Source organism: Nerophis lumbriciformis, linkage group LG26 (genome assembly GCF_033978685.3).
Source record: "Nerophis lumbriciformis linkage group LG26, RoL_Nlum_v2.1, whole genome shotgun sequence".
Lineage (NCBI taxonomy): Eukaryota > Metazoa > Chordata > Actinopteri > Syngnathiformes > Syngnathidae > Nerophis > Nerophis lumbriciformis.
The window spans coordinates 4,542,501-4,567,564 of NC_084573.2; the positions used below are offsets into that span (position 1 = coordinate 4,542,501).

Genomic DNA, 25,064 nt, shown 5'->3' on the forward strand with positions numbered 1-25,064 from the left:
TATATTTTATCTTAGAGCACATCCGCATCCCTATTCACCTAGGCAACCCCAGGAAATGTATATAATTCGGCATTATTTCGGCCAGTCGGCTTATAAAATCAGAGCCGATCAGTTTACGTTCACGCGCAGGTATAACGCGGCGCACTCCCGTCTCATCTGCTGGTGCGCGAGCCCGGTAATTAGACAGCTTTGTCAAATCAAGGAGTACAAAAGACGCCAGCGCAGAGTGGAAAAAGGTTTAGTTCATTACAGAAAACCCAGAGTTGTGCCAAAAGTATGTAAGATTTAATATTTCTCTTCGTGGGTGTGGCGCACCTGTTGCGCTGGTGAGATGGGAGGGGGGGTTGTGTGCATGTAGCGTGCTTAGTCTGGAGGCTAAATACACACAGTGTGTTATGTAACTGTTGTTTAGTGTTGATATTCTTTGCTTAGTTTGATAAATGTTGGAGCAGTTTGCTTCATCAGGAGGGTGAAGTCGCTCAATTTAAAGTGTTGGATTTAACTGTGTTGGATCATTGGCTGCTGGTGAGGGCATAGAAAAAGGGGCATTTTTCTACCAGTAGACAGCGTTTAAGATTGAGTGTTTCACTGCTAAATTAATAATATATTTATATTGAATATGGATTTTAAATATGTATCTAAATACGTGGTTAATTGGTTAGGTATTTATGTATTTGCATATTGGGTTTTCTGTTGCATTTATCTATTGTGTTTCTGGGTTTAAATGTATTTTATATGTATCTTGGTGCATTTATGTTGAGACAATTTATTTAAAATCTGTTTTAACTTAAAGGGAAAAGATGTGTCCATTTTCTTGCACTTGTTTAATGGTTAAGAGTTTGATAGCCTAATTAATAGTTGTAAATTATGGGATTGATAATTGATTGATTTTTTACAGCATGTTAATCTTGTGGTGTTTTGTCCTTAAAGGTTTTTCACCTACTAAAGAAGCTAAAGGCTACTAAAGACAGCTAATGACAGCTAAAGAAACTAAAGTCTACTAACACTGCTAAAGACTGCTAAAAAGACTAAAGAAGAAAAAAGAAGCTGTTTCTTCGTTGGAAAAACTGTTGCAAACTAAAGGAAAATAAAAGGAAAAAGTAACTACGGTCTGGTCTTTTGAGTGAAATCCAGAAGCCACATTCAGCATTGGTACATCCCTTGAAGTGTGGGATAAGCACAGCGAAAAAAGCAAAACACTTGACAGTTGTTGTATGCCCACTGTGTCGAGCGGAAATGGCCTATCATAGCAGCACAACGGCTATGAAGGAACATTTGAAAAGAAAACACCCGACAGCGTTCTTGCCATCACCATCAACTAGTCAATCGTCCGCGTGAGTATACGTTGTCATCATTACACAAAATCATGAATGTGTCATTTGTATCTGCGTTGTAAATTCATAAACTAAAACACTGTTTCGCTCTGAGAGGCGCGTTTGGCATGCCTGTTCAGTGTTTACAAAGACGCGCTCCTCTTTAACGCTAACGTTAATTAGTTGTGCAAATACCTTTTACAACATTAACAGTTACATATACTATGTACAAACGAACAATTAACTTTCACTTTAATCATAATATCATTGTTGTGTTATTAAGCAAAATAAGCAATACTTTTCTTTTGTTGAAATGTTTACACTGTTACAGAATATTTTGTTTTGCACTTTTTTGTATTGGATGTTTATCTTTATTTTTGCACATTTTAAAGCAAAATAAGCAATACTTTTACTTTAGAAATGCGTATACTATTGCAGAATATTAAGATTTGCACTGGATGTTTACTTTTATATTTGCACATTAAAAAGCAAATAAGCTACTTTTAATTTTGTTAAATGTTAAAATTTTTAAATGTTTACATTGTTACAGAATATTTTGTCATGTTGTTGTCAATGTTGACTGAGTGGCCATACTTTTTTTTTTTTGTAAATAAAAGCCATGCCTTTTGAAAAAACTGGCCTACATTTATTTTTTCATCTTCCTTTTAAATTAAAAAATAATCGGTAAAAGGAAAAATAATCTATAGATTAATCGAAAAAATAATCTATAGATTAACCGATTAATCGAAAAAAATAATCTATAGATTAATCGATAGAAAAATAATTGTTAGCTGCAGCCTTACACTATAGTAAAGAAAAAGATTTGGTTCTTTTATTCGAATCCCTGGGAAAGAATCCCGTGTCACAGGAAATGTCCTGTGGCACGTCACGGGAAATGACGTAGCTCAGTCATTGGGCGGCAGATACAGAAGCAGCAACGACAATGGACCAGGAAAAAACCCTCCAAGGACATGGCTTCACTTTACTAAGAAATACGACGAGGAAACGGCTATCTGCAATTATTGCCAGGCTTCGCTTTCCTGTAAAGGGAGCAGTACAACAAACATGTTGTTCAGGCCGTACATAACCTGAAGGTTAGAGAAACAGCGACAGAGATGACGAAGCACGCCCCTCTTCCTCTGCTTCAACCTGCAGTCCTAGTGATAGTACCGGTGAGTAACTAACGTTAACTGTTGCCGGTTCATTTCCATATCTGCTCACTTGTAGCCTTTAGGCTAAAATAACGTTACCGAATATGTCAACCAGGACTGCAGTAATGTTAGCTAGACTAACGTTACCTAAGCATAGTCAGTGGCTAACGGTAACGGTATCTTGTAGCCTACACCACTCCAGAGTTTGCAGGTCTGTCTAATAAATAATACAAATGAATGCAGGATTTTCCCTGCATATATTTTTCTTAGGTGGCCCAATTAAAGGGGCACTAACAGTCAATATTTATTTATTAAATTAAATTTTTTTCTTCAAAAATATAAGTGAAGGCTGCCAAAAGTGAGTTTTTGTTCAACCAAGTATTGTGTTTTTTTCCCCATATACAACAACCTACCTGGATTCGATAAGAGAATCGATAAGGAATCGGTTCGATAAAAGCAGGGGTTCTCACACTTTTTCTGCAGGCGAGCTACTTTTCAATTGATCAAGTCGTGGGGATCTACCTCATTCATATATATCATTTATATTTACCGTACTTATTTATGAAATATATGTTTTTGTTAACAAGTTAAAGGTGTTTAATGATAATACAAGCATGTTTAACACATATAGTTAATATTGTTAATAAATTAAAGGTGTTTAATGAAAATACAAGTATGTTTAATACATATAGTTAATATTGTTAACAAGTTAAAGGTGTTTAATGATAATGCAAGCATGTTTAACACATATAGTTAATATTGTTAATAAATTAAAGGTGTTTAATGAAAATACAAGTATGTTTAATACATATGGTTAATATTGTTAACAAGTTAAAGATGTTTAGTGATAATGCAAGCCTGTTTAACACATAGTTAATATTGTTAATAAGTTAAAGGTGCTTAAAGATAATGCAAACATGTTTAACACATATAGTTAATATTGTTAACAAGTTAAAGATGTTTAGTTATAATGCAAGCATGTTTAACACATATAGTTAATATTGTTAATAAGTTAAAGGTGTTTAAAGATAATGCAAACATGTTTAACACATATAGTTAATATTATTAATAGGTTAAAGATGTTTAGTGATAATGCAAGCATGTTTAACACATATAGTTAATATTGTTAACAAGTTAAGGTGTTTAAAGATAATACAGGCATGTTTAACACATATAGATTCCTTTCTTTCATGAAGACAAGAATATAAGTTGGTGTATTACCTGACTGTGATGACTTGCATTGATAGGAATCAGACAGTGGTGCTAAAAACGTCCGCATTTTCGAATGGAGGAGAAAAAAAGTCCTCCTTTCTGTCCAATACCACATGAAAGTGGTTGGTTTTTGGCATCTTATTTATCCAGCTTCCGTACTCCTTTGTATACACTTTACAAGAAATACATTGTTGGCAAACTCCGTAGCTTGCCAGCTTTCTGAGACTCTTATTTTGGTAGCGCAGGCAGGATGAAGCAGCGCTTTTATTGTGCAACTGTGCAGTCGGTCTTTGGAGTTTTGACGACAGGTACGGCGCCAGAGTCTGTTGAAATAAAGTGTTTCTCGCCTTCCAGTCGGTAATTTTAATGAGCTGGCGGCAGCCAGCGTCATCTCAGAAGACCCTCGGGTGCCGTGAATGTCAATCAAGTGACGAAAGTGACGTCATAGTGAAGATTTATGATCGCTCATTTTTAGGACTATTTTTTTAATGCCTGGCTGGTGATCGACTGACACACCCTCCGAGATCGACCGGTAGCTCGCGATCGACGTAATGAGCACCCCTGGTTTAAACGGCACCGTATAATAATCATCAAAAACGCACGAGAGACAAGAACTTCGCACATAAGGCTGTGAGCGCACCTGTTTTTATTAGCACACACAAATCAGCACAATCAACCACGGACGCAGTTCAGCTGTGCGTGTTAGCCTTCAATAATGAAAACAGGCGTTTAGGAAATAAAAGACCATTAAGGCCAAACGCAATACTTGAGGGCACATCTTAAAGGGGAACATTATCACAATTTCAGAAGGGTTAAAACCATTAAAAATCAGTTCCCAGTGGCTTATTTTATTTTTCGAAGTTTTTTTTAAAATTTTACCCATCACGCAATATCCCTAAAAAAAGCTTCAAAGTGCCTTATTTTAACCATCGTTATATACACCCGTCCATTTTCCTGTGACGTCACATAGTGATGCCAACACAAACAAACATGGCGGCTAGAACAGCAAGCTATAGCGACATTAGCTCGGATTCAGACTCGGATTTCAGCGGCTTAAGCGATTCAACAGATTACGCATGTATTGAAACGGATGGTTGTAGTGTGGAGGCAGGTAGCAAAAACGAAATTGAAGAAGAAACTGAAGCTATTGAGCCATATCGGTTTGAACCGTATGCAAGCGAAACCGACGAAAACGACACGACAGCCAGCGACACGGGAGAAAGCGAGGACGAATTCGGCGATCGCCTTCTAACCAACGATTGGTATGTGTTTGTTTGGCATTAAAGGAAACTAACAACTATGAACTAGGTTTACAGCATATGAAATACATTTGGCAACAACATGCACTTTGAGAGTGCAGACAGCCCAATTTTCATCAATTAATATATTCTGTAGACATACCCTATATTCGATAGAATACTCGATTACTAAAATATTCGATAGCTGCATCTTGAGAGATATCCACTTGGGAAAAAGGTGACAAATTGGGCAAATTGCAAACTTCTCTTTTGGAGTTAGTATGAAGTCAGGCAAGATTATTTTATAAATATCTCCGCCATGCCTCTGTGGATCGATTGAACATTTTCAGGACTTATGCAGATCCCAAACAAAGAAAAACAGGGACCAATATGTAAGAAGAGTGACTTTTGTGCAATAACCCACCTCTTTACAGTTGTATTATTGCAGCCTCATTTAATCAGAATCAGAATCAGAAATATTAGCTGTGCGTGTCAGCCTTCAATAATGAAAACAGGCGTTTAGGAAATAAAAGACAATTAGGCCAAACTCAAAAATTGAGGGCACATCTTAACATGTATATCCATCCATCCATCTTCTTCCGCTTATCCGAGGTCGGGTCGCGGGGGCAGCAGCCTAAGCAGGGAAGCCCAAACTTCCCTCTCCCCAGCCACTTCGTCCAGCTCCTCCCGGGGGATCCCGAGGCGTTCCCAGGCCAGCCGGGAGACATAGTCTTCCCAACGTGTCCTGGGTCTTCCCCGTGGCCTCCTACCGGTCGTACGTGCCCTAAACACCTCCCTAGGGAGGCGTTCGGGTGGCATCCTGACCAGATGCCCAAACCACCTCATCTGGCTCCTCTCGATGTGGAGGAGCAGCGGCTTTACTTTGAGCTCCCCCCGGATGACAGAGCTTCTCACCCTATCTCTAAGGGAGAGCCCCGCCACCCGGCGGAGGAAACTCATTTCGGCCGCTTGTACCCGTGATCTTGTCCTTTCGGTCATAACCCAAAGCTCATGACCATAGGTGAGGATGGGAACGTAGATCGACCGGTAAATTGAGAGCTTTGCCTTCCGGCTCAGCTCCTTTTTCACCACAACGGATCGATACAGCGTCCGCATTACTGAAGATGCCGCACCGATCCGCCTGTCGATCTCACGATCCACTCTTCCCTCACTCGTGAACAAGACTCCGAGGTACTTGAACTCCTCCACTTGGGGCAGGGTCTCCTCCCCAACCCGGAGATGGCACTCCACCCTTTTCCGGGCGAGAACCATGGACTCGGACTTGGAGGTGCTGATTCTCATCCCAGTCGCTTCACACTCGGCTGCGAACCGATCCAGCGAGAGCTGAAGATCCTGGCCAGATGAAGCCATCAGGACCACATCATCTGCAAAAAGCAGAGACCTAATCCTGCAGCCACCAAACCAGATCCCCTCAACGCCTTGACTGCGCCTAGAAATTCTGTCCATAAAGGTTATGAACAGAATCGGTGACAAAGGGCAGCCTTGGCGGAGTCCAACCCTCACTGGAAACGTGTCCGACTTACTGCCGGCAATGCGGACCAAGCTGTGGCACTGATCATACAGGGAGCGGACCGCCAAAATCAGACAGTCCGATACCCCATACTCTCTGAGCACTCCCCACAGGACTTCCCGAGGGACACGGTCGAATGCCTTCTCCAAGTCCACAGAGCACATGTAGACTGGTTGGGCAAACTCCCATGCACCCTCAAGGACCCTGCCGAGAGTATAGAGCTGGTCCACAGTTCCACGACCAGGACGAAAACCACACTGTTCCTCCTGAATCCGAGGTTCCACTATCCGGCGTAGCCTCCTGAATAGACTTTACCGGGAAGGCTGAGGAGTGTGATCCCACGATAGTTAGAACACACCCTCCGGTTCCCCTTCTTAAAGAGAGGAACCATCGCCCCGGTCTGCCAATCCAGAGGTACCGCCCCCGATGTCCACGCGATGCTGCAGAGTCTTGTCAACCAAGACAGCCCCACAGCATCCAGAGCCTTAAGGAACTCCGGGCGGATCTCATCCACATGTATTAACATGTATAATTAAACCTTAATTAAGCAAAAACATGATTTATTCGATTACTCGATCCGGATATTCGATAGAATACTCGATTACTAAAATATTCAATAGCTGCAGCTCTAATTCAAACTATTCTTACATTCTGTCAGCATTTCAGTTCAACTTCACACGCAATTCCTTCTGGAATTGCCTCATCTAGTTTAGATTTGACTTCCGATACAAGGTGGGCTCTGTGAAGGCTGATTAATCTCACATGGCGTCTCTCTCAGAGGAAGTGTGCACTACAGTAAGGTGGGTACAGTAGGGTGTGTATGCGTGTAATGCTGTCACCTTGACCGCAAAGCTGCATTTCCCGCTGCGGACCGTCTCCTCGTCCGTCTGCCACTGGTGCGGCCGGCTGGACTCCGGCACGTAGATGTCTTTCTTCCGCCGGAAGCTCTGCCGTAGCTTGTTCATCGCGGAGCTCCCTGCGGGGTGTTGAAGTGAGCCGTTAGTGGAGGTGCAGCAACACGGCGTGTGAGGGTAAAACAAGACTGAGGAATGAGTCAAACTGTATTTTCCCTTGTCTCACAATCAAGTGATGTCTGACTCACTGGGAGGAACAATTGTCTGTCTGCAGGACTTTGATGGCACACCATCATATTAAACAACCGATCAATTAATAGTGAGCTGCCAGGTAGTTTTTCCTTATTCACAGAAAACAAGCAGTGTTTTATTGGACTACTAAAAATCATTATGGTAGTATTATGGAAAATGTTATATTTGTACTATTACTTATTTCCTTGTGGTGAAACTATTTTGGTGACATATAGGGATGATGTTCGAACCCGGTTCTCCCGGTTGTTCGATAAGAAAATAACCGATTCCATGGACACGAATACCTTTTTGAGAACCGGTTCCCGTTATCGAGGTCACTATAGTAAAGAAAAAGAGTTGGTTCTTTATTCGAATCCCAGGAAATGCCCTGTGGGACGGCAATGTTATGCCCATTTGATTGTAGACTCTTACTGACACCTGGTGGCGATATGAAAATACTACGCGTCATTAGTTTGGGCACTTCCGGGTTGGCGACGTCAGTTCAGTTCATGAGACAATTGAGAAGTAGACTGTCAAGACTGGGTCCGGGGTGTGTGCTTTTCCAGGATGCAACGGAAAGTTGGCACGGGCGAGACGGGAATTAAGGTACATGATTTATTTATTAACTATAAATACAAAAAAAAGGATCAAACAAAAGGCGCTCACAGTGGCGGAGAATAAACTATAAACAATTAAGCAAAAACTTGCAAACTATGGCTTGAATAAAGAAAACTTACTTGGCATGGACAAAAAAGGAGCAGCGTGAACATGGACATGAAAAAATGGACAGAGCATAAATGTGGTGTGAGGTCGTCAGGACGAACAACAGAAAATCAATGAACTTAAATACTATGGACATGATTAACAACAGGTGCGTGACTCAAAACAGGTGCGTGACATGACAGGTGAAACTAATGGGTAACTATGGTGACAAAACAAAACAAAAGTGCACAAAAAGTCCAAAAATAAAACCTGATCACACAGACATGACATAGACAAGTTGTGTTAGTTCTTACAAGCCTTGGAAAAGATAAGTGTGTAAGTGAACTGTTTAACTTGTTTATGTAACTCAATATTAAGGTGGAAAGTGGTTAAGTTTGATAATAAGATGTTTATTGAAAAACAATTTTTGTGCACTGTTTCAATTGATGTTTTGATGCCAGTCGTGTATTTCCACCATCGAAATAGTTTCAACACTCAGAAGTATTTGTTTGATGATAGTACTGTATATTTGTGTTAAGCTAATATTTACATATTGTGTATTACATTTCAGTATGTTAATTGAATCACATAGCTTATACATTTGTCATTGTGTGTATTTCAGTTAAAAAAAACAAAAACAAAAAACAATCCAGTGCAAGACAAAAGTAAAGATAGGAAAAGACAAAGCAAGATCAACAACAATAAAGAGCCTAAATGGATTCATCTGCTTTGGAACTTTATCTTGGATTGTTTGTTAGCTGTCTGCTTGTGTGTGTAGTTAGTATGTTCCAATAGCAGCAGAAGTGCACTTTTTGGAGAGCTGTGTTATTTTCAGTTTTGTGCCCAAGGGACTGATTTTATTTAACACTATATTATTATTTATACACCTATAGTGATCACAGAGACAGGTTGTTTTTGTGTTACTGTATATATTTGTTTTTCTGAAAAATCCCACTTAATATACTTTGGGTAACAACAGTCAATATTTTTTTTTTTTTTTTTTTTAGGGGGGTAACAGTCAATATTTATTTATTTATTTCATTTTATTTTTTTCTTATAAAATAAAAGTGGGCTTTTGTCATACTTGCCAACCTTGAGACCTCCGATTTCAGGCGGTGGGGGGAGGGGGGGCGTGGCTGGGGGAGGGGGGTGGTTGGGGGCGTGGTTAAGAGGGGAGGAGTATATTTACAGCTAGAATTCACTAAGTCAAGTATTTCATATTATATATATATATATATATATATATATATATATATATATATATATATATATATATATATATACATATATATGTATATACATATATGTATATACATATATATATATATATATATATATATATATATATATATATATATATATATATATATATACATATATATGTATATACATACATATACATATATATGTATATACATATATATATATATATATATATATATATATATATATATACAAGAAATACTTGACTTTCAGTGAATTCTAGCTATAAATATATATTTATTTTATTATATATATATATATATATACTTGACTTTCAGTGAATTCTAGCTATAAATATATATATTCTAGCTATAAATATTTATTTTATTATATATATATATATATATATATATATATATATATATATATATATATATATATATATATAAAATAAAATATTATATATATATATATATATATAATAAAATAAATATATATTTATAGCTAGAATTAACTGAAAGTCAAGTATTTCTTGTATATATATATATATATATGTATGTATGTATGTATGTATGTATGTATGTATATATATATATATATATGTATGTATGTATGTATATATATGTATGTATGTATATATATATATATATATATAAAAATAAATACTTGAATTTCAGTGTTCATTTATTTACACATATACACACAGATAACACTCATCTACTCATTGTTGAGTTAAGGGTTGAATTGTCCATCCTTGTTCTATTCTCTGTCACTATTTTTCTAACCATGCTGATGATGCATTGCTGTGTGGCACGCACAAAAGTGCTTTCATCAAATGCACTAGATGGCAGTATTGTCCTGTTTAAGAGTGTCACAACATTGCTGTTTACGGCAGACAAACTGCTTTACGGTAGACGTGACTGCTGCTGTTGTGTGTTGTTGCCGCGCTGGGTCTGGGAGGACGTTAATGAAACTGCCTAACAATAAACCCACATAAGAAACCAAGAACTCGCCCTCTATCATTCTACAGTTATAACGTGATTGGGCAGGTACGCTGTTTATATTGTGGGAAAGCGGACTCAGGTCCGCATGTACCTGAGTCCGCCTGAATTTCGGGAGATTTTCGGGAGAAAATTTGTCCCGGGAGGTTTTCGGGAGAGGCGCTGAATTTCGGGAGTCTCCCGGAAAATCCGGGAGGGTTGGCAAGTATGGCTTTTGTTAAACAAAATATTGTGTTTTTTTTCCATATACAACAACCTATCTGGATTCGATAAGAGAATCGATAAGGAATCGGTTCGATAAGAGGATTCGATAATGGGCTCAAACTCGATCATTTCTTATCAAACATCATCCCTAGTGACATAATATGTTTTTTCACCCTGACATATTGCAATGACATGTAATCAGTCTGATGAACAAAAGGTACATAGAAGTTTGTTATGAATTTTTCGGGAGGCGGAGCTTCCGCGAAAAACCGTGCACTCTGGAACCGATCGATTGGTATTCAGGTCAGTTAACACAAGGAGTCACATAATGTGTGGCTAACTTGATCAATACAAAGTTAACAATCTAACAGGGTAACATTTATCTAAGATTGCTCACCAAAAGTGTCACTGGAAGTATTTTCTGTTGTATAGAACGCCAAGTTTAAACTCCATGTAACAATATCAAGGTTACTTTAATGGTAATCTTTATCATCCATGTGCCCAAAAAGTACTTAAATGCACTGAAATGTTTAATCAAAGATTTATATAAAAAATAACAATAAAATAAAATAAACACACAACCTACTCTCTTGGCAGAAGAAACGTTAAATATTGCCCTGGCTTCTTAAAGGGAAACTGCACCTTTTTTTAATTAATTTGTTTTATTTGTATTTTATATCTTTTTTTAGGAATGTTGCCTATCACTTCCTGTTTACTTCCCTGTATTAAACAATCCTCTATAGAAAGTGTGTACAAATTACAGCCAAGACGTCATTTGATTCATCTTCAACACCCGACTGTCTCTGGATGCTGCAGGTTTGCTGCCATCTTGTGGGCAATGTGAGTAAATCAGATCAATGTACTTTAGCACAGCATTAACTTATATGACACAATCCAAAACAACCTTCCTTAGTCATGGTAATGGGAAAAAGGAACTAACATAAAGATCAACACACATGATCACTGAGTGGATATCCTGAAAAACGTCCAAACACCATGATCAAAATTCTAAATTACACCCGTTTAAATCTATTACAGTGCATGATGGGAAAACTGTAAAACACTCTCCGCACTTATCAGTTTTTGCCGCATTTTTGCTGCTTGGTATTTTCTGATTGATTACATGACGTTCCACCAGTGCACAAAGCAAGGTCCATGAAGACATGGATGACAGAGTCTGCTGTGGGTGAACTTGACTGGCCTGCACAGAGTCCTGACCTGAACCCCATAGAACACTTTTGGGATGAATTAGAACGGAGACAAAACTTTACGGAGGTTGTCACAGAAGTAAACTTTCACATACTCTTAATACCCAATTATATTAATGATGTATCCACTATATTAATATAATACATACAGTGTAAATGAACGGACACATACAGTTGATAGATAATTGCCGTAGCCAATCAGATCACCAGTTGTTGTCAGTAAGGCCTTCTAGCTGGCCTCACCTTGAACGTCCTGTGATTGGATACTCACTCACTGGTTTGAGCCACGGCGGTGCTATGCAGATCGGCAGAGCCACACCGTTAGCGCATGAATTTAATGTAAACGAACAGACCACATAGAGTTGATAGACAGTTGCGATAGCCAATCAGATCACAAGTTGTTGACAGTAGCCTATCTAGGTAGCCATTATGTTAAACGAGACTGTGATTGGATACTCTCTTGTCAAACATACATATACACATACTGTACATATACATTCACTGTACAAACATACATATATACATACATGTACATATACATTCACTGTACAAACATACATATACACATACATATACATTCACTGTACAAACACATACACATACTGTACATATACATTCACTGTACAAACATACATATACACATACATGTACATATACATTCACTGTACAAACATACATATACACATACATATACATTCACTGTACAAACACATGTACACATACAAATACATTCACTGTACAAACATATACACATTCTGTACATATACAAGTACATATACATACATACACTCATGCACATAATCACGTTTCATCAAACATAAATTAACTTTGTTGCCCTAGGGTAAACTGGGTAACACATGGCACACTGACAAAGCTTAACCTATTGTTGATATAACAATCTACAAGGTTAATATAGGTTGCCTCTCTTTCTTCCCCTCCTTTTTTCTGCATTCTTTTGTATCTCTAGTTATCATGACGTATATGTATTGTTGCATTTGAACAACTGTATTGTTGGTAATAAAGGTAAATTATTGGTATTGTTCATTATCAATAGTGCTATTTCTATTGGTATTTGTATTGCTGTAGTGTAATAATGCTCATTGTCATTTCTGTATTATTATTTACTTCGCTAACTGCTTCTTTGCTATCACTTTTACCATCATATTTGCTGATGTTGCTCTATTGTTGTTATTGTTGTGTTTGCTGTTGTTGTTTTTGTCTCTCTGTCTAATCCCCCTCTTGTCCCCACAATTTCCCCCTCTGTCTTCTTTTTTCTCTCTTTCTATCCCCTCCTGCTCCGGCCCGGCTGCACCAAATGATTTGTTTACATTGTGACGCCGGTGAGCTACGGTGCGTAGTGAAGCATGTTTAGTTATTCCTCGCCCTGCAGTGATAATGATACTTGTACGAAACTTACTTTATTTGTCGCCATGGAGACAAGGATTAAAGCTAGCCATGTCTTAAAGCACCTCTTCCTGAGGGTGTTTCAATGTTATAACTTCATCTTTATCGTTTATTTTTAAGCCAAAATGCGTCCGTACTCCCTTTTCTGTCTACACACTGTCTGCTTGTAAGTACTCTGTGTGTGTGCACTGCCGAATATGCTCCTTTACTCGTGAAAACAACAATGACACTGTCATGTCTGTGTGATCATGTTTTTGTTTTGGTCGTGTTCGTTTTGGGTTTTGGACTTTTTGTGCACTTTTGTTTTGTCACCATAGCAACCATTAGTTTTCACCTGTCACGTCACGCACCTGTTTCACGTTTTGAGTCCATAGTATTTAAGTTCATTCTTTTCAGTTTGTCGTGCTGACGACCTCCACATTTATGCTCTGTCCATTCTTTCCATGTCCATTCTTCATGCAACTATTTTTGTCCAAGCCAAGTAAGTTTTTGTTCCATGTTTATAGTCTTTTTGGTTTCATAGTTTATTCTCCGCCACTGTGCGCGCTTTTCGTTTATTCCTTTTTTTGATAATAATAAATAAATCATGTACCTTCATTCCCGTCTCGCCCGAGCCAACTTTCCGTTGCATCCCGGAAAAGCTAACACCCAAGACCAAGTCTTGACAGACACGTGACGACGACGGGGGGGCGGTACGTTTTAGAGGCGGTATAGTACCGAAAATGATTCATTAGTATTGCGGTACTATACCAATACCAGTATACCATACGATCCTAGTTGGCACTAAAATGCCAATAGAGCCAATTAAAAACATGCGATCCAAAAATAAGTGAGAGGTGCTGGGGGAGCAGAACTCACTGAGCTGTAGCATTCCAGCATTTTGCTAATTTTGGAGATGTGAGTGGATTAGAGCGCTTTAATCCAGCAGGATTGAGTGTCTCCACACCTAAGTACTAGCACAGAACAAGGCATGATAAAAGCCGACAGTTGTTTGAGGTCAGCGCTCTTATCTTTCCTGGCCAGACTTCAGTCTTTCACAAAGAAGCTTCCAGCGCTGACACAAACCTCTCACCATGGAGGAGGCTTGGGGTTGACAAGAAGGCCCGAGTATTGGTATCAACAGATGTACAGTCCTGGTCAAAAGTTTACATACACTTGTAAAGAACATCATGTCATGGCTGTCTTGAGTTTATTTCTACAACTCTTATTTTTGTGTGATGTAGTGATTGGAGCACATACTTGTTGGTCACAAAAAACATTCATGAAGTTTGCTTCTTTTATGAATTTATTATGGGTCTACTGAAAATGTGACCAATCAAAAGTATACATACAGCAATGTTAATATTTGCTTACATGTCCCTTGGCAAGTTTACCTGCAATAAGGCGCTTTTGGTAGCCATCCACAAGCTTCTGCTTGAATTTTTGACCACTCCTCTTGACTAAATTGGTGCAGTTCAGCTTTATTTGTGTCATGACTTGGTCTTGGGTGTTAGCTTTTCCGGGATGCAACGGAAAGTTGGCTCGGGCGAGACAGGAATGTAAGTAAATTTTTATTTAACACTAGAACTACAAAAAAAGAAGTAAACAAAAGGCGCGCACAATGGCGGAGAACAAACTATGAAACCAAACACTTGAACAAAGGCAGAAACTATGAACAACAAAAAACACTAACTGTGTCTTAATAAACAAAAACTTACTTGGCATGGAACCGGCATGAAAAAAGAGCAGCAAGGATCATAAGGGTGTGGAGAGTGTGCAGAGCATAAATGTGGGGATGTCGTCAGAAGGACAAACTGAAAAGAATGAACTTAAATACTATGGACATGATTAGTGAAAGCAGGTGCGTGACTCAAAACGTGAAACAGGTGCGTGACGTGACAGGTGAAAACTAATGGTTGCTATGGTGACAAAACAAAAGTGCACAAAAAGTCCAAAAGCCAAAACGAACATGACCAAAACAAAAACATGATCACACAGACATGACAATTTGTTGTTTTTCTGACATGGACAGCATTGTCCACACGTTTAAAGGGGAACATTATCACAATTTCAGAAGGGTTAAAACCATTAAAAATCAGTTCCCAGTGGCTTATTTTATTTTTCGAAGTTTTTTTCAAAATTTTACCCATCACGCAATATCCCTAAAAAAAGCTTCAAAGTGCCTGATTTTAACCATCGTTATATACACCCGTCCATTTTCCTGTGACGTCACATAGTGAAGCCAACACAAACAAACATGGCGCATAGAACAGCAAGCTATAGCGACATTAGCTCGGATTCAGACTCGGATTTCAGCGGCTTAAGCGATTCAACAGATTACGCATGTATTGAAACGGATGGTTGTAGTGTGGAGGCAGGTAGCGAAAACCAAATTGAAGAAGAAACTGAAGCTATTGAGCCATATCGGTTTGAACCGTATGCAAGCGAAACCGACCAAAACGACACGACAGCCAGCGACACGGGAGAAAGCGAGGACGAATTCGGCGATCGCCTTCTAACCAACGATTGGTATGTGTTTGTTTGGCATTAAAGGAAACTAACAACTATGAACTAGGTTTACAGCATATGAACATACTTGCCAACCTTGAGACCTCCGATTTCGGGAGGTGGGGGTGGGGGGCGTGGTGGGGCGTGGTTAAGAGGGGAGCAGTATATTGACAGCTAGAATTAACCAAGTCAAGTATTTCATACATATATGTATATATATATGTATATATCCTGAAAATATGCAAACAAAACTGTGTTTAGATAATTGATACTTCAAACTTGCATAAATAAATATTAAGGAATATAACATAACTTGGCTTCTGAGAGCTTCAAAATGTAATGAATAAAATGCTAAAGTTGTTGATAAACAAGCAATTATTTTAATAATTAAATATGGTCATTTTAAATGAATTATTATGATAATTTAAAATTAATTATTTCAAATATGTTTATTTTAATGTATAATTCTATGGCTGGATGTAATAAGGAGTCAGAAAAAATACAAATAAAAATACAATTAATTTTGATGTTTTTAGCAAAATATAGTAAACATTTATTTAGTTTTTTGTTTTTTTTTAACTAATAAATATATTTATTTTTAGGTAAGATAAACATAATAATACAATTTATCTCTAGTCTGGATGATTTAGTTCTTGTCACCCTGTTGTCCTCCCGTCCGGCTGTCCTCACTCAGGTCGCATGGAGCTGGAGGGGGCGTGGCCTCCAGCTCCGGCTGAAAATCGGGAGATTTTCGGGAGAATATTTGTCCCGGGAGGTTTTCGGGAGAGGCGCTGAATTTCGGGAGTCTCCCGTAAAATTCGGGAGGGTTGGCAAGTATGCATATGAAATACATTTGGCAACAACATGCACTTTGAGAGTGCAGACAGCCCAATTGTCATCATTTAATATATTCTGTAGACATACCCTCATCCACTATCTTTTCCTGAAAGCTGATCTGTCCAGTTTTGGAGTTGATGTCAGCAGGCCAGGGAAGCTAGGGTCGATATTCTTCTCTTGATCATCTTCGGGACGGTGTGAGCCAAGACATCTAGGGGGTTAAGCTCGCTCGTCTGCGGGAACAAACTGCCGCCATTGCTTGCCGTGCTACCGAGGTCCTTTGTCCCTGAATTGCTCACACACTCCGGCAGATTCAATGGGATTGTAAACTCAAGACAGCCATGACATGATGTTCTATACAAGTGTATGTACACTTTTGACCAGGACTGTATGTAGAGAAGACAGGATGTAAATACTGAGAGGTGCCAATGAATTGAAAGAAGAGGAAGGTCACACACCAACCAAGTCAACAATTGAAGACATCTTTCTCCCGGCATGTGGCGGAAGTGACAAAGTGCAATGTAGATGATATGACCACATGTTGGCCAACATCTATCCAGTTTAGACAATTTCAAGTGAGCCCTTTATGCAAAACCAACTCTTTTTAGTGTATTTGGGATCTCCGTAAGTCCCAACAACTTCAAATCAAACCATTTTTAGGGCCCGCATGGCCCATTGCATAAGGACTCCCAAAGGGAGTCCTTATACAATGGGACATAAGGACCTATTGAATTTGTAAGGTTTTATTCTTTATTCTTTATTCTTCCGCCGCCACATTAAACTGTAATTTGACCCACTTAACATGCTTCAAAACTCACCATATTTGACCCACACATCAGGACCTGCGAAAATTGCCTTTAAAAAAAAAAAAAACGAACCACAAAACTCAAAATTGCGCTCTAGCGCCCCCTAGGAAAAAAAAAACTAGACTGCCTGTAACTCCCACTAGTAAGGTCGGAGAGACATGAAACAAAAACCTCTATGTAGGCCTGACTTAGACCTTCATTTCAGAATAGTACATTGTCGGGCTAAAATCAACAGGAAGTTGGCAATTCCCCCTTCAAGACAAAAAAGTACTAAAAACAGTAACTTTTGCCTCTTTGAGCTGTAATTTGACCCCCTTAACACGCTTCAAAACTCACCAAACTGAACGCACACATCAGGACTGTCAAAAATTGCGATCTTATAAAAAAACCTAACCCCAAATCTCAAAAATTGCGCTCTAGCGGAATTTGTGAATAAAACGCAGAAAAAACTGCTCCTCGGAAGAAAAAAATGACAAAACTGCCTGTAACTTCCACTGGGAAGGTCGGAGAGACATGAAACAAAAACCTCTATGTAGGTCTGACTTAGACCTACATTTCATAATAGTACATTGTCGGGCTAAAATCAACAGGAAGTTGGCAATTCCCCCTTCAAGACAAAAAAGTACTAAAAGCAGTAACTTTTGCCTCTTTGAGCTGTAATTTGACCCCCTTAACACGCTTCAAAACTCACCAAACTGAACGCACACATCAGGACTGTCAAAAATTGCGATCTTATAAAAAAAACCTAACCCCAAATCTCAAAATTGCGCTTTTTGAATAAAAGGCAGAAAAAACTGCTCCTCGGAAGAAAAAAATGACAAAACTGCCTGTAACTCCCACTGGGAAGGTCGGAGAGACATGAAACAAAAACCTCTATGTAGGTCTAACTTAGACCTACATTTCATAAATTGACAACCCCCAGCAAAAATCAACAGGAAGTTGGCAATTCCCCCTTCAAGACAAAAAAGTACTAAAAACAGTAACTTTTGCCTCTTTGAGCTGTATTTTGACCCCCTTAACACGCTTCAAAACTCACCAAACTGAACGCACACATCAGGACTGTCAAAAATTGCGATCTTATAAAAAAAACTAACCCCAAATCTCAAAAATTGCGCTCTAGCGGAATTTTTGAATAAAACGCAGAAAAAACTGCTCCTCGGAAGAAAAAAATGACAAAACTGCCTGTAACTCCCACTGGGAAGGTCGGAGAGACATGAAACAAAAACCTCTATGTAGGTCTGACTTAGACCTACATTTCATAATAGTACATTGTCAGGCTAAAATCAACAGGAAGTTGGCAATTCCCCCTTCAAGACAAAAAAGTACTAAAAACAGTAACTTTTGCCTCTTTGAGCTGTAATTTGACCCCCTTAACACGCTTCAAAACTCACCAAACTGAACGCACACATCAGGACTGTCAAAAATTGCGATCTTATAAAAAAAACTAACCCCAAATCTCAAAAATTGCGCTCTAGCGGAATTTTTGAATAAAACGCAGAAAAAACTGCTCCTCGGAAGAAAAAAATGACAAAACTGCCTGTAACTCCCACTGGGAAGGTCGGAGAGACATGAAACAAAAACCTCTATGTAGGTCTGACTTAGACCTACATTTCATAATAGTACACTGTCAGGCTAAAATCAACAGGAAGTTGGCAATTCCCCCTTCAAGACAAAAAAGTACTAAAAACAGTAACTTTTGCCTCTTTGAGCTGTAATTTGACCCCCTTAACACGCTTCAAAACTCACCAAACTGAACGCACACATCAGGACTGTCAAAAATTGCGATCTTATAAAAGAACCTAACCCCAAATCTCAAAAATTGCGCTCTAGCGGAATTTGTGAATAAAACGCAGAAAAAACTGCTCCTCGGAAGAAAAAAATGACAAAACTGCCTGTAACTTCCACTGGGAAGGTCGGAGAGACATGAAACAAAAACCTCTATGTAGGTCTGACTTAGACCTACATTTCATAATAGTACATTGTCGGGCTAAAATCAACAGGAAGTTGGCAATTCCCCCTTCAAGACAAAAAAGTACTAAAAGCAGTAACTTTTGCCTCTTTGAGCTGTAATTTGACCCCCTTAACACGCTTCAAAACTCACCAAACTGAACGCACACATCAGGACTGTCAAAAATTGCGATCTTATAAAAAAAACCTAACCCCAAATCTCAAAATTGCGCTTTTTGAATAAAAGGCAGAAAAAACTGCTCCTCGGAAGAAAAAAATGACAAAACTGCCTGTAACTCCCACTGGGAAGGTCGGAGAGACATGAAACAAAAACCTCTATGTAGGTCTAACTTAGACCTACATTTCATAAATTGACAACCCCCAGCAAAAATCAACAGGAAGTTGGCAATTCCCCCTTCAAGACAAAAAAGTACTAAAAACAGTAACTTTTGCCTCTTTGAGCTGTATTTTGACCCCCTTAACACGCTTCAAAACTCACCAAACTGAACGCACACATCAGGACTGTCAAAAATTGCGATCTTATAAAAAAACCTAACCCCAAATCTCAAAATTGCGCTCTAGCGCAATTTTGAATAAAACGCAGAAAAAACTGCTCCTCGGAAGAAAAAAATGACAAAACTGCCTGTAACTCCCACTGGGAAGGTCAGAGAGACATGAAACAAAAACCGCTATGTGGGTCTGACTTAGACCTACATTTCATAATAGTACATTGTCGGGCTAAAATCAACAGGAAGTTGGCAATTCCCCCTTCAAGACAAAAAAGTACTAAAAACAGTAACTTTTGCCTCTTTGAGCTGTAATTTGACCCCCTTAACACTCTTCAAAACTCACTAAACTGAACGCACACATCAGGACTGTCAAAAATTGTGATCTTATGAAAAAACCTAACCCCAAATTTCGAATAAAACGCAGAAAAAACTGCTCCTCGGAAGAAAAAAATGACAAAACTGCCTGTAACTCCCACTGGGAAGGTCGGAGAGACATGAAACAAAAACCTTTATGTAGGTCTAACTTAGACCTACATTTCATAAATTGACAACCCCCAGCAAAAATCAACAGGAAGTTGGCAATTCCCCCTTCAAGACAAAAAGGTACTAAAAACAGTAACTTTTGCCTCTTTGAGCTGTAATTTGACCCCCTTAACACGCTTCAAAACTCACCAAACTGAACACACACATCAGGACTGTCAAAAATTGCGATCTTATAAAAAAACCTAACCCCAAATCTCAAAAATTGCGCTCTAGCGGAATTTTTGAATAAAACGCAGAAAAAACTGCTCCTCGGAAGACAAAAATGACAAAACTGCCTGTAACTCCCACTGGGAAGGTCGGAGAGACATGAAACAATAACCTCTATGTAGGTCTGACTTAGACCTACATTTCATAATAGTACATTGTCGGGCTAAAATCAACAGGAAGTTGGCAATTCCCCCTTCAAGACAAAAAAGTACTAAAAACAGTCACTTTTGCCTCTTTGAGCTGTAATTTGACCCCCTTAACACTCTTCAAAACTCACCAAACTGAATGCACACATCAGGACTGTCAAAAATTGCGATCTTATAAAAAAAACCTAACCCCAAATCTCAATAATTGCGCTCTAGCGGAATCTTTGAATAAAACGCAGAAAAAACTGCTCCTCTGAAGAAAAAAATGACAAAACTGCCTGTAACTCCCACTGGGAAGGTCGGAGAGACATGAAACAAAAACCTCTATGTAGGTCTGACGTAGACCTACATTTCATAATAGTACATTGTCAGGCTAAAATCAACAGGAAGTTGGCAATTCCCCCTTCAAGACAAAAAAGTACTAAAAACAGTAACTTTTGCCTCTTTGAGCTGTAATTTGACCCCCTTAACACGCTTCAAAACTCACCAAACTGAACGCACACATCAGGACTGGCAAAAATTGCGATCTTATAAAAAAACCTAACCCCAAAACTCAAAAATTGCGCTCTAGCGGAATTTTTGAATAAAACGCAGAAAAAACTGCTCCTCGGAAGAAAAAAATGACAAAACTGCCTGTAACTCCCACTGGGAAGGTCGGAGAGACATGAAACAAAAACCTCTATGTAGGTCTGACTTAGACCTACATTTCATAATAGTACACTGTCAGGCTAAAATCAACAGGAAGTTGGCAATTCCCCCTTCAAGACAAAAAAGTACTAAAAACAGTAACTTTTGCCTCTTTGAGCTGTAATTTGACCCCCTTAACACTCTTCAAAACTCACCAAACTGAACGCACACATCAGGACTGTCAAAAATTGCGATCTTATAAAAAAACCTAACCCCAAATCTCAAAAATTGCGCTCTAGCGGAATTTTTGAATAAAACGCAGAAAAAACTGCTCCTCGGAAGAAAAAAATGACAAAACTGCCTGTAACTCCCACTGGGAAGGTCAGAGAGACATGAAACAAAAACCTCTATGTAGGTCTGACTTAGACCTACATTTCATAATAGTACACTGTCAGGCTAAAATCAACAGGAAGTTGGCAATTCCCCCTTCAAGACAAAAAAGTACTAAAAACAGTCACTTTTGCCTCTTTGAGCTGTAATTTGACCCCCTTAACACGCTTCAAAACTCACCAAACTGAACGCACACATCAGGACTGTCAAAAATTGCGATCTTATAAAAAAACCTAACCCCAAATCTCAAAAATTGCGCTCTAGCGGAATTTTTGAATAAAACGCAGAAAAAACTGCTCATCGGAACAAAAAAATTACAAAAATGCTTGTAACTCCCACTGGGAAGGTCGGAGAGACATGAAACAAAAACCTCTATGTAGGTCTGACTTAGACCTACATTTCATAATAGTACATTGTCAGGCTAAAATTAACAGGAAGTTGGCAATTCCCCCTTCAAGACAAAAAAGTACTAAAAACAGTAACTTTTGCCTCTTTGAGCTGTAATTTGACCCCCTTAACACTCTTCAAAACTCACCAAACTGAACGCACACATCAGGACTGTCAAAAATTGCGATCTTATAAAAAAACCTAACCCCAAATCTCAAAATTGCGCTCTAGCGCAATTTTTGAATAAAACGCAGAAAAAACTGCTCCTCGGAAGAAAAAAATGACAAAACTGCCTGTAACTCCCACTGGGAAGGTCGGAGAGACATGAAACAAAAACCTCTATGTAGGTCTAACTTAGACCTACATTTCATAATAGTACATTGTCGGGCTAAAATCAACAGGAAGTTGGCAATTCCCCCTTCAAGACAAAAAAGTACTAAAAACAGTAACTTTTGCCTCTTTGAGCTGTAATTTGACCCCCTTAACACTCTTCAAAACTCACCAAACTGAATGCACACATCAGGACTGTCAAAAATTGCAATCTTATAAAAAAACCTAACCCCAAATCTCAAAAATTGCGCTCTAGCGGAATTTGTGAATAAAACGCTGAAAAAACTGCTCCTCGGAAGAAAAAAATGACAAAACTGCCTGTAACTCCCACTGGGAAGGTCGGAGAGACATGAAACAAAAACCTCTATGTAGGTCTAACTTAGACCTACATTTCATAAATTGACAACCCCCAGCAAAAATCAACAGGAAGTTGGCAATTCCCCCTTCAAGACAAAAAAGTACTAAAAACAGTAACTTTTGCCTCTTTGAGCTGTAATTTGACCCCCTTAACACTTCAAAACTCACCAAACTGAATGCACACATCAGGACTGTCAAAAATTGCAATCTTATAAACAAACCTAACCCCAAATCTCAAAAATTGGGCTAGAGCGCAATTTTTGAATAAAACGCAGAAAAAACTGCTCCTCGGAAGAAAAAAATGACAAAACTGCCTGTAACTCCCACTGGGAAGGTCGGAGAGACATGAAACGAAAACCTCTATGTAGGTCTAACTTAGACCTACATTTCATAAATTGACAACCCCCAGCAAAAATCAACAGGAAGTTTGCTATTCCCCCTTCAAAAAAAACGGTCACCTTTCTTCAAACATTATCTCCTCTGAGCGCGTTTGTTGTTTCGGCTTCAAACTAACACAGGAGAGAGATTGAACCCTTCTGATTAAAAGTTGGCGAAAGAGTTTTGATACCTGCTCCGGTTTTGATTTTATGACCCTTCAAAGAACCTCTGCGCTGATGCTGCTGTTTTTTCAAGATGGCTGCTTAAAAGCAGGCAGCACCAGCGTGCCCACACAATGCAGACAAGGTAGGTACACTAGACAAAAGTATTGGGACACTTATGACTACCACCGGACAAAAGTATTGGGACACTTATGACTACCACCGGACAAAAGTATTGGGACACTTAGGACGACAACTGGACAAAAGTATTGGGACACTTGGGACTACAACTTGACAAAAGTATTGGGACACTTATGACTACCACCGGACAAAAGTATTGGGACACTTAGGACGACAACTGGACAAAAGTATTGGGACACTTGGGACTACAACTTGACAAAAGTATTGGGAAACTTAGGACTACCACTGGACCAAAGTATTGGGACACTTACGCCGAAAACTGGACAAAAGTATTGGGACACTTGGGACTAAAACTTGACAAAAGTATTGGGACACTTAGGATGAAAACTGGACAAAAGTATTGGGACACTTAGGAATACAACTGGACATAAGTATTGGGACACTTACACTGGACAAAAGTATTGGGACACTTACACTGGACAAAAGTATTGGGACACTTAGGACTACAACTTGACAAAAGAAGGGGACACTTAGGACTAAAACTGGACAAAAGTTTTGGGACACTTAGGACTAAAACTGGACAAAAGTATTGGGACACTTATGACTAAAACTTGACAAAAGTATTGGGCCACTTGGGACTAAAACTTGACAAAAGTATTGGGACACTTAGGACTACCACTCGACAAAAGTATTGGGACGCTTACACTGGACAAAAGCATTGGGACACTTAGGACTAAAACTGGACAAAAATATTGGGACACTTAGGACTAAAACTTGACAAACTTATTGGGCCACTTGGGACTTAGACTTGACAAAAGTATTGGGACACTTAGGACTACCACTTATAAAAGTATTGGGACGCTTACACTGGACAAAAGTATTGGGACACTTGGGGCTACAACTGGACAAATGTATTGGTACACTTGGGATTAAAACTTGACAAAAGTATTGGGACACTTAGGACTAAAACTTGACATAAGTATTGGGAAACTTCGAACTACCACGGGACAAAAGTATTGGGACACTTAGGACTACAACTGGACAAAAGTATTGGGACACTTAGGACTAAAACTGGACTAAAGTTTTGGGACACTTCGACTACCACTAGACAAAAGTATTGGGACACTTAGGACTAAAACTGGACAAAAGTATTGGGACACTTAGGACTACCACTGGACAAAAGTATTGGGACACCTACACTGGACAAAAGTATTGGGACACTTAGGACTACAACTTGACAAAATTATTGGGACACTTAGGACTAAAACTGGACTAAAGTATTGGGACACTTAGGACTACAACTTGACAAAAGTATTGGGACACTTAGGACTAAAACTGGACACAAGTATTGGGACACTTAGGACTACCACCTACCAAATACGCGGGCCCGACCAACGCTGCTTGCAGCTTTAATATTGTATTTGTATTTGGTCATCAGTTCATGTAAACAGCACACATAGCAGATAAATATATCAACGTTTACATTTCCTGACCAAAAAGGTGGAGGATGAAGCTAAAAGTGTATTATACCTTTTCCACATTCACTCTGTACATGTCAA

The 25,064-nt window shown here is 38.9% G+C and overlaps 1 protein-coding gene across 5 annotated transcripts in view; it reads right to left on the reverse strand.

Annotated features, from left to right (window-relative positions):
- The window catches only part of numb (NUMB endocytic adaptor protein), a 195,699-nt gene that overhangs the window by 91,260 nt on the left and 79,375 nt on the right, over window positions 1-25,064 (reverse strand). For all 5 annotated transcript variants that reach the window (XM_061987633.2, XM_061987634.2, XM_061987632.2 and 2 more), the window contains exon 2: window positions 7,285-7,421. In XM_061987633.2, coding sequence (XP_061843617.2) covers window positions 7,285-7,410 — 126 coding nt within the window. In that variant the 5' untranslated portion in view covers window positions 7,411-7,421. The remainder of the gene's footprint in view (window positions 1-7,284; window positions 7,422-25,064) is intronic.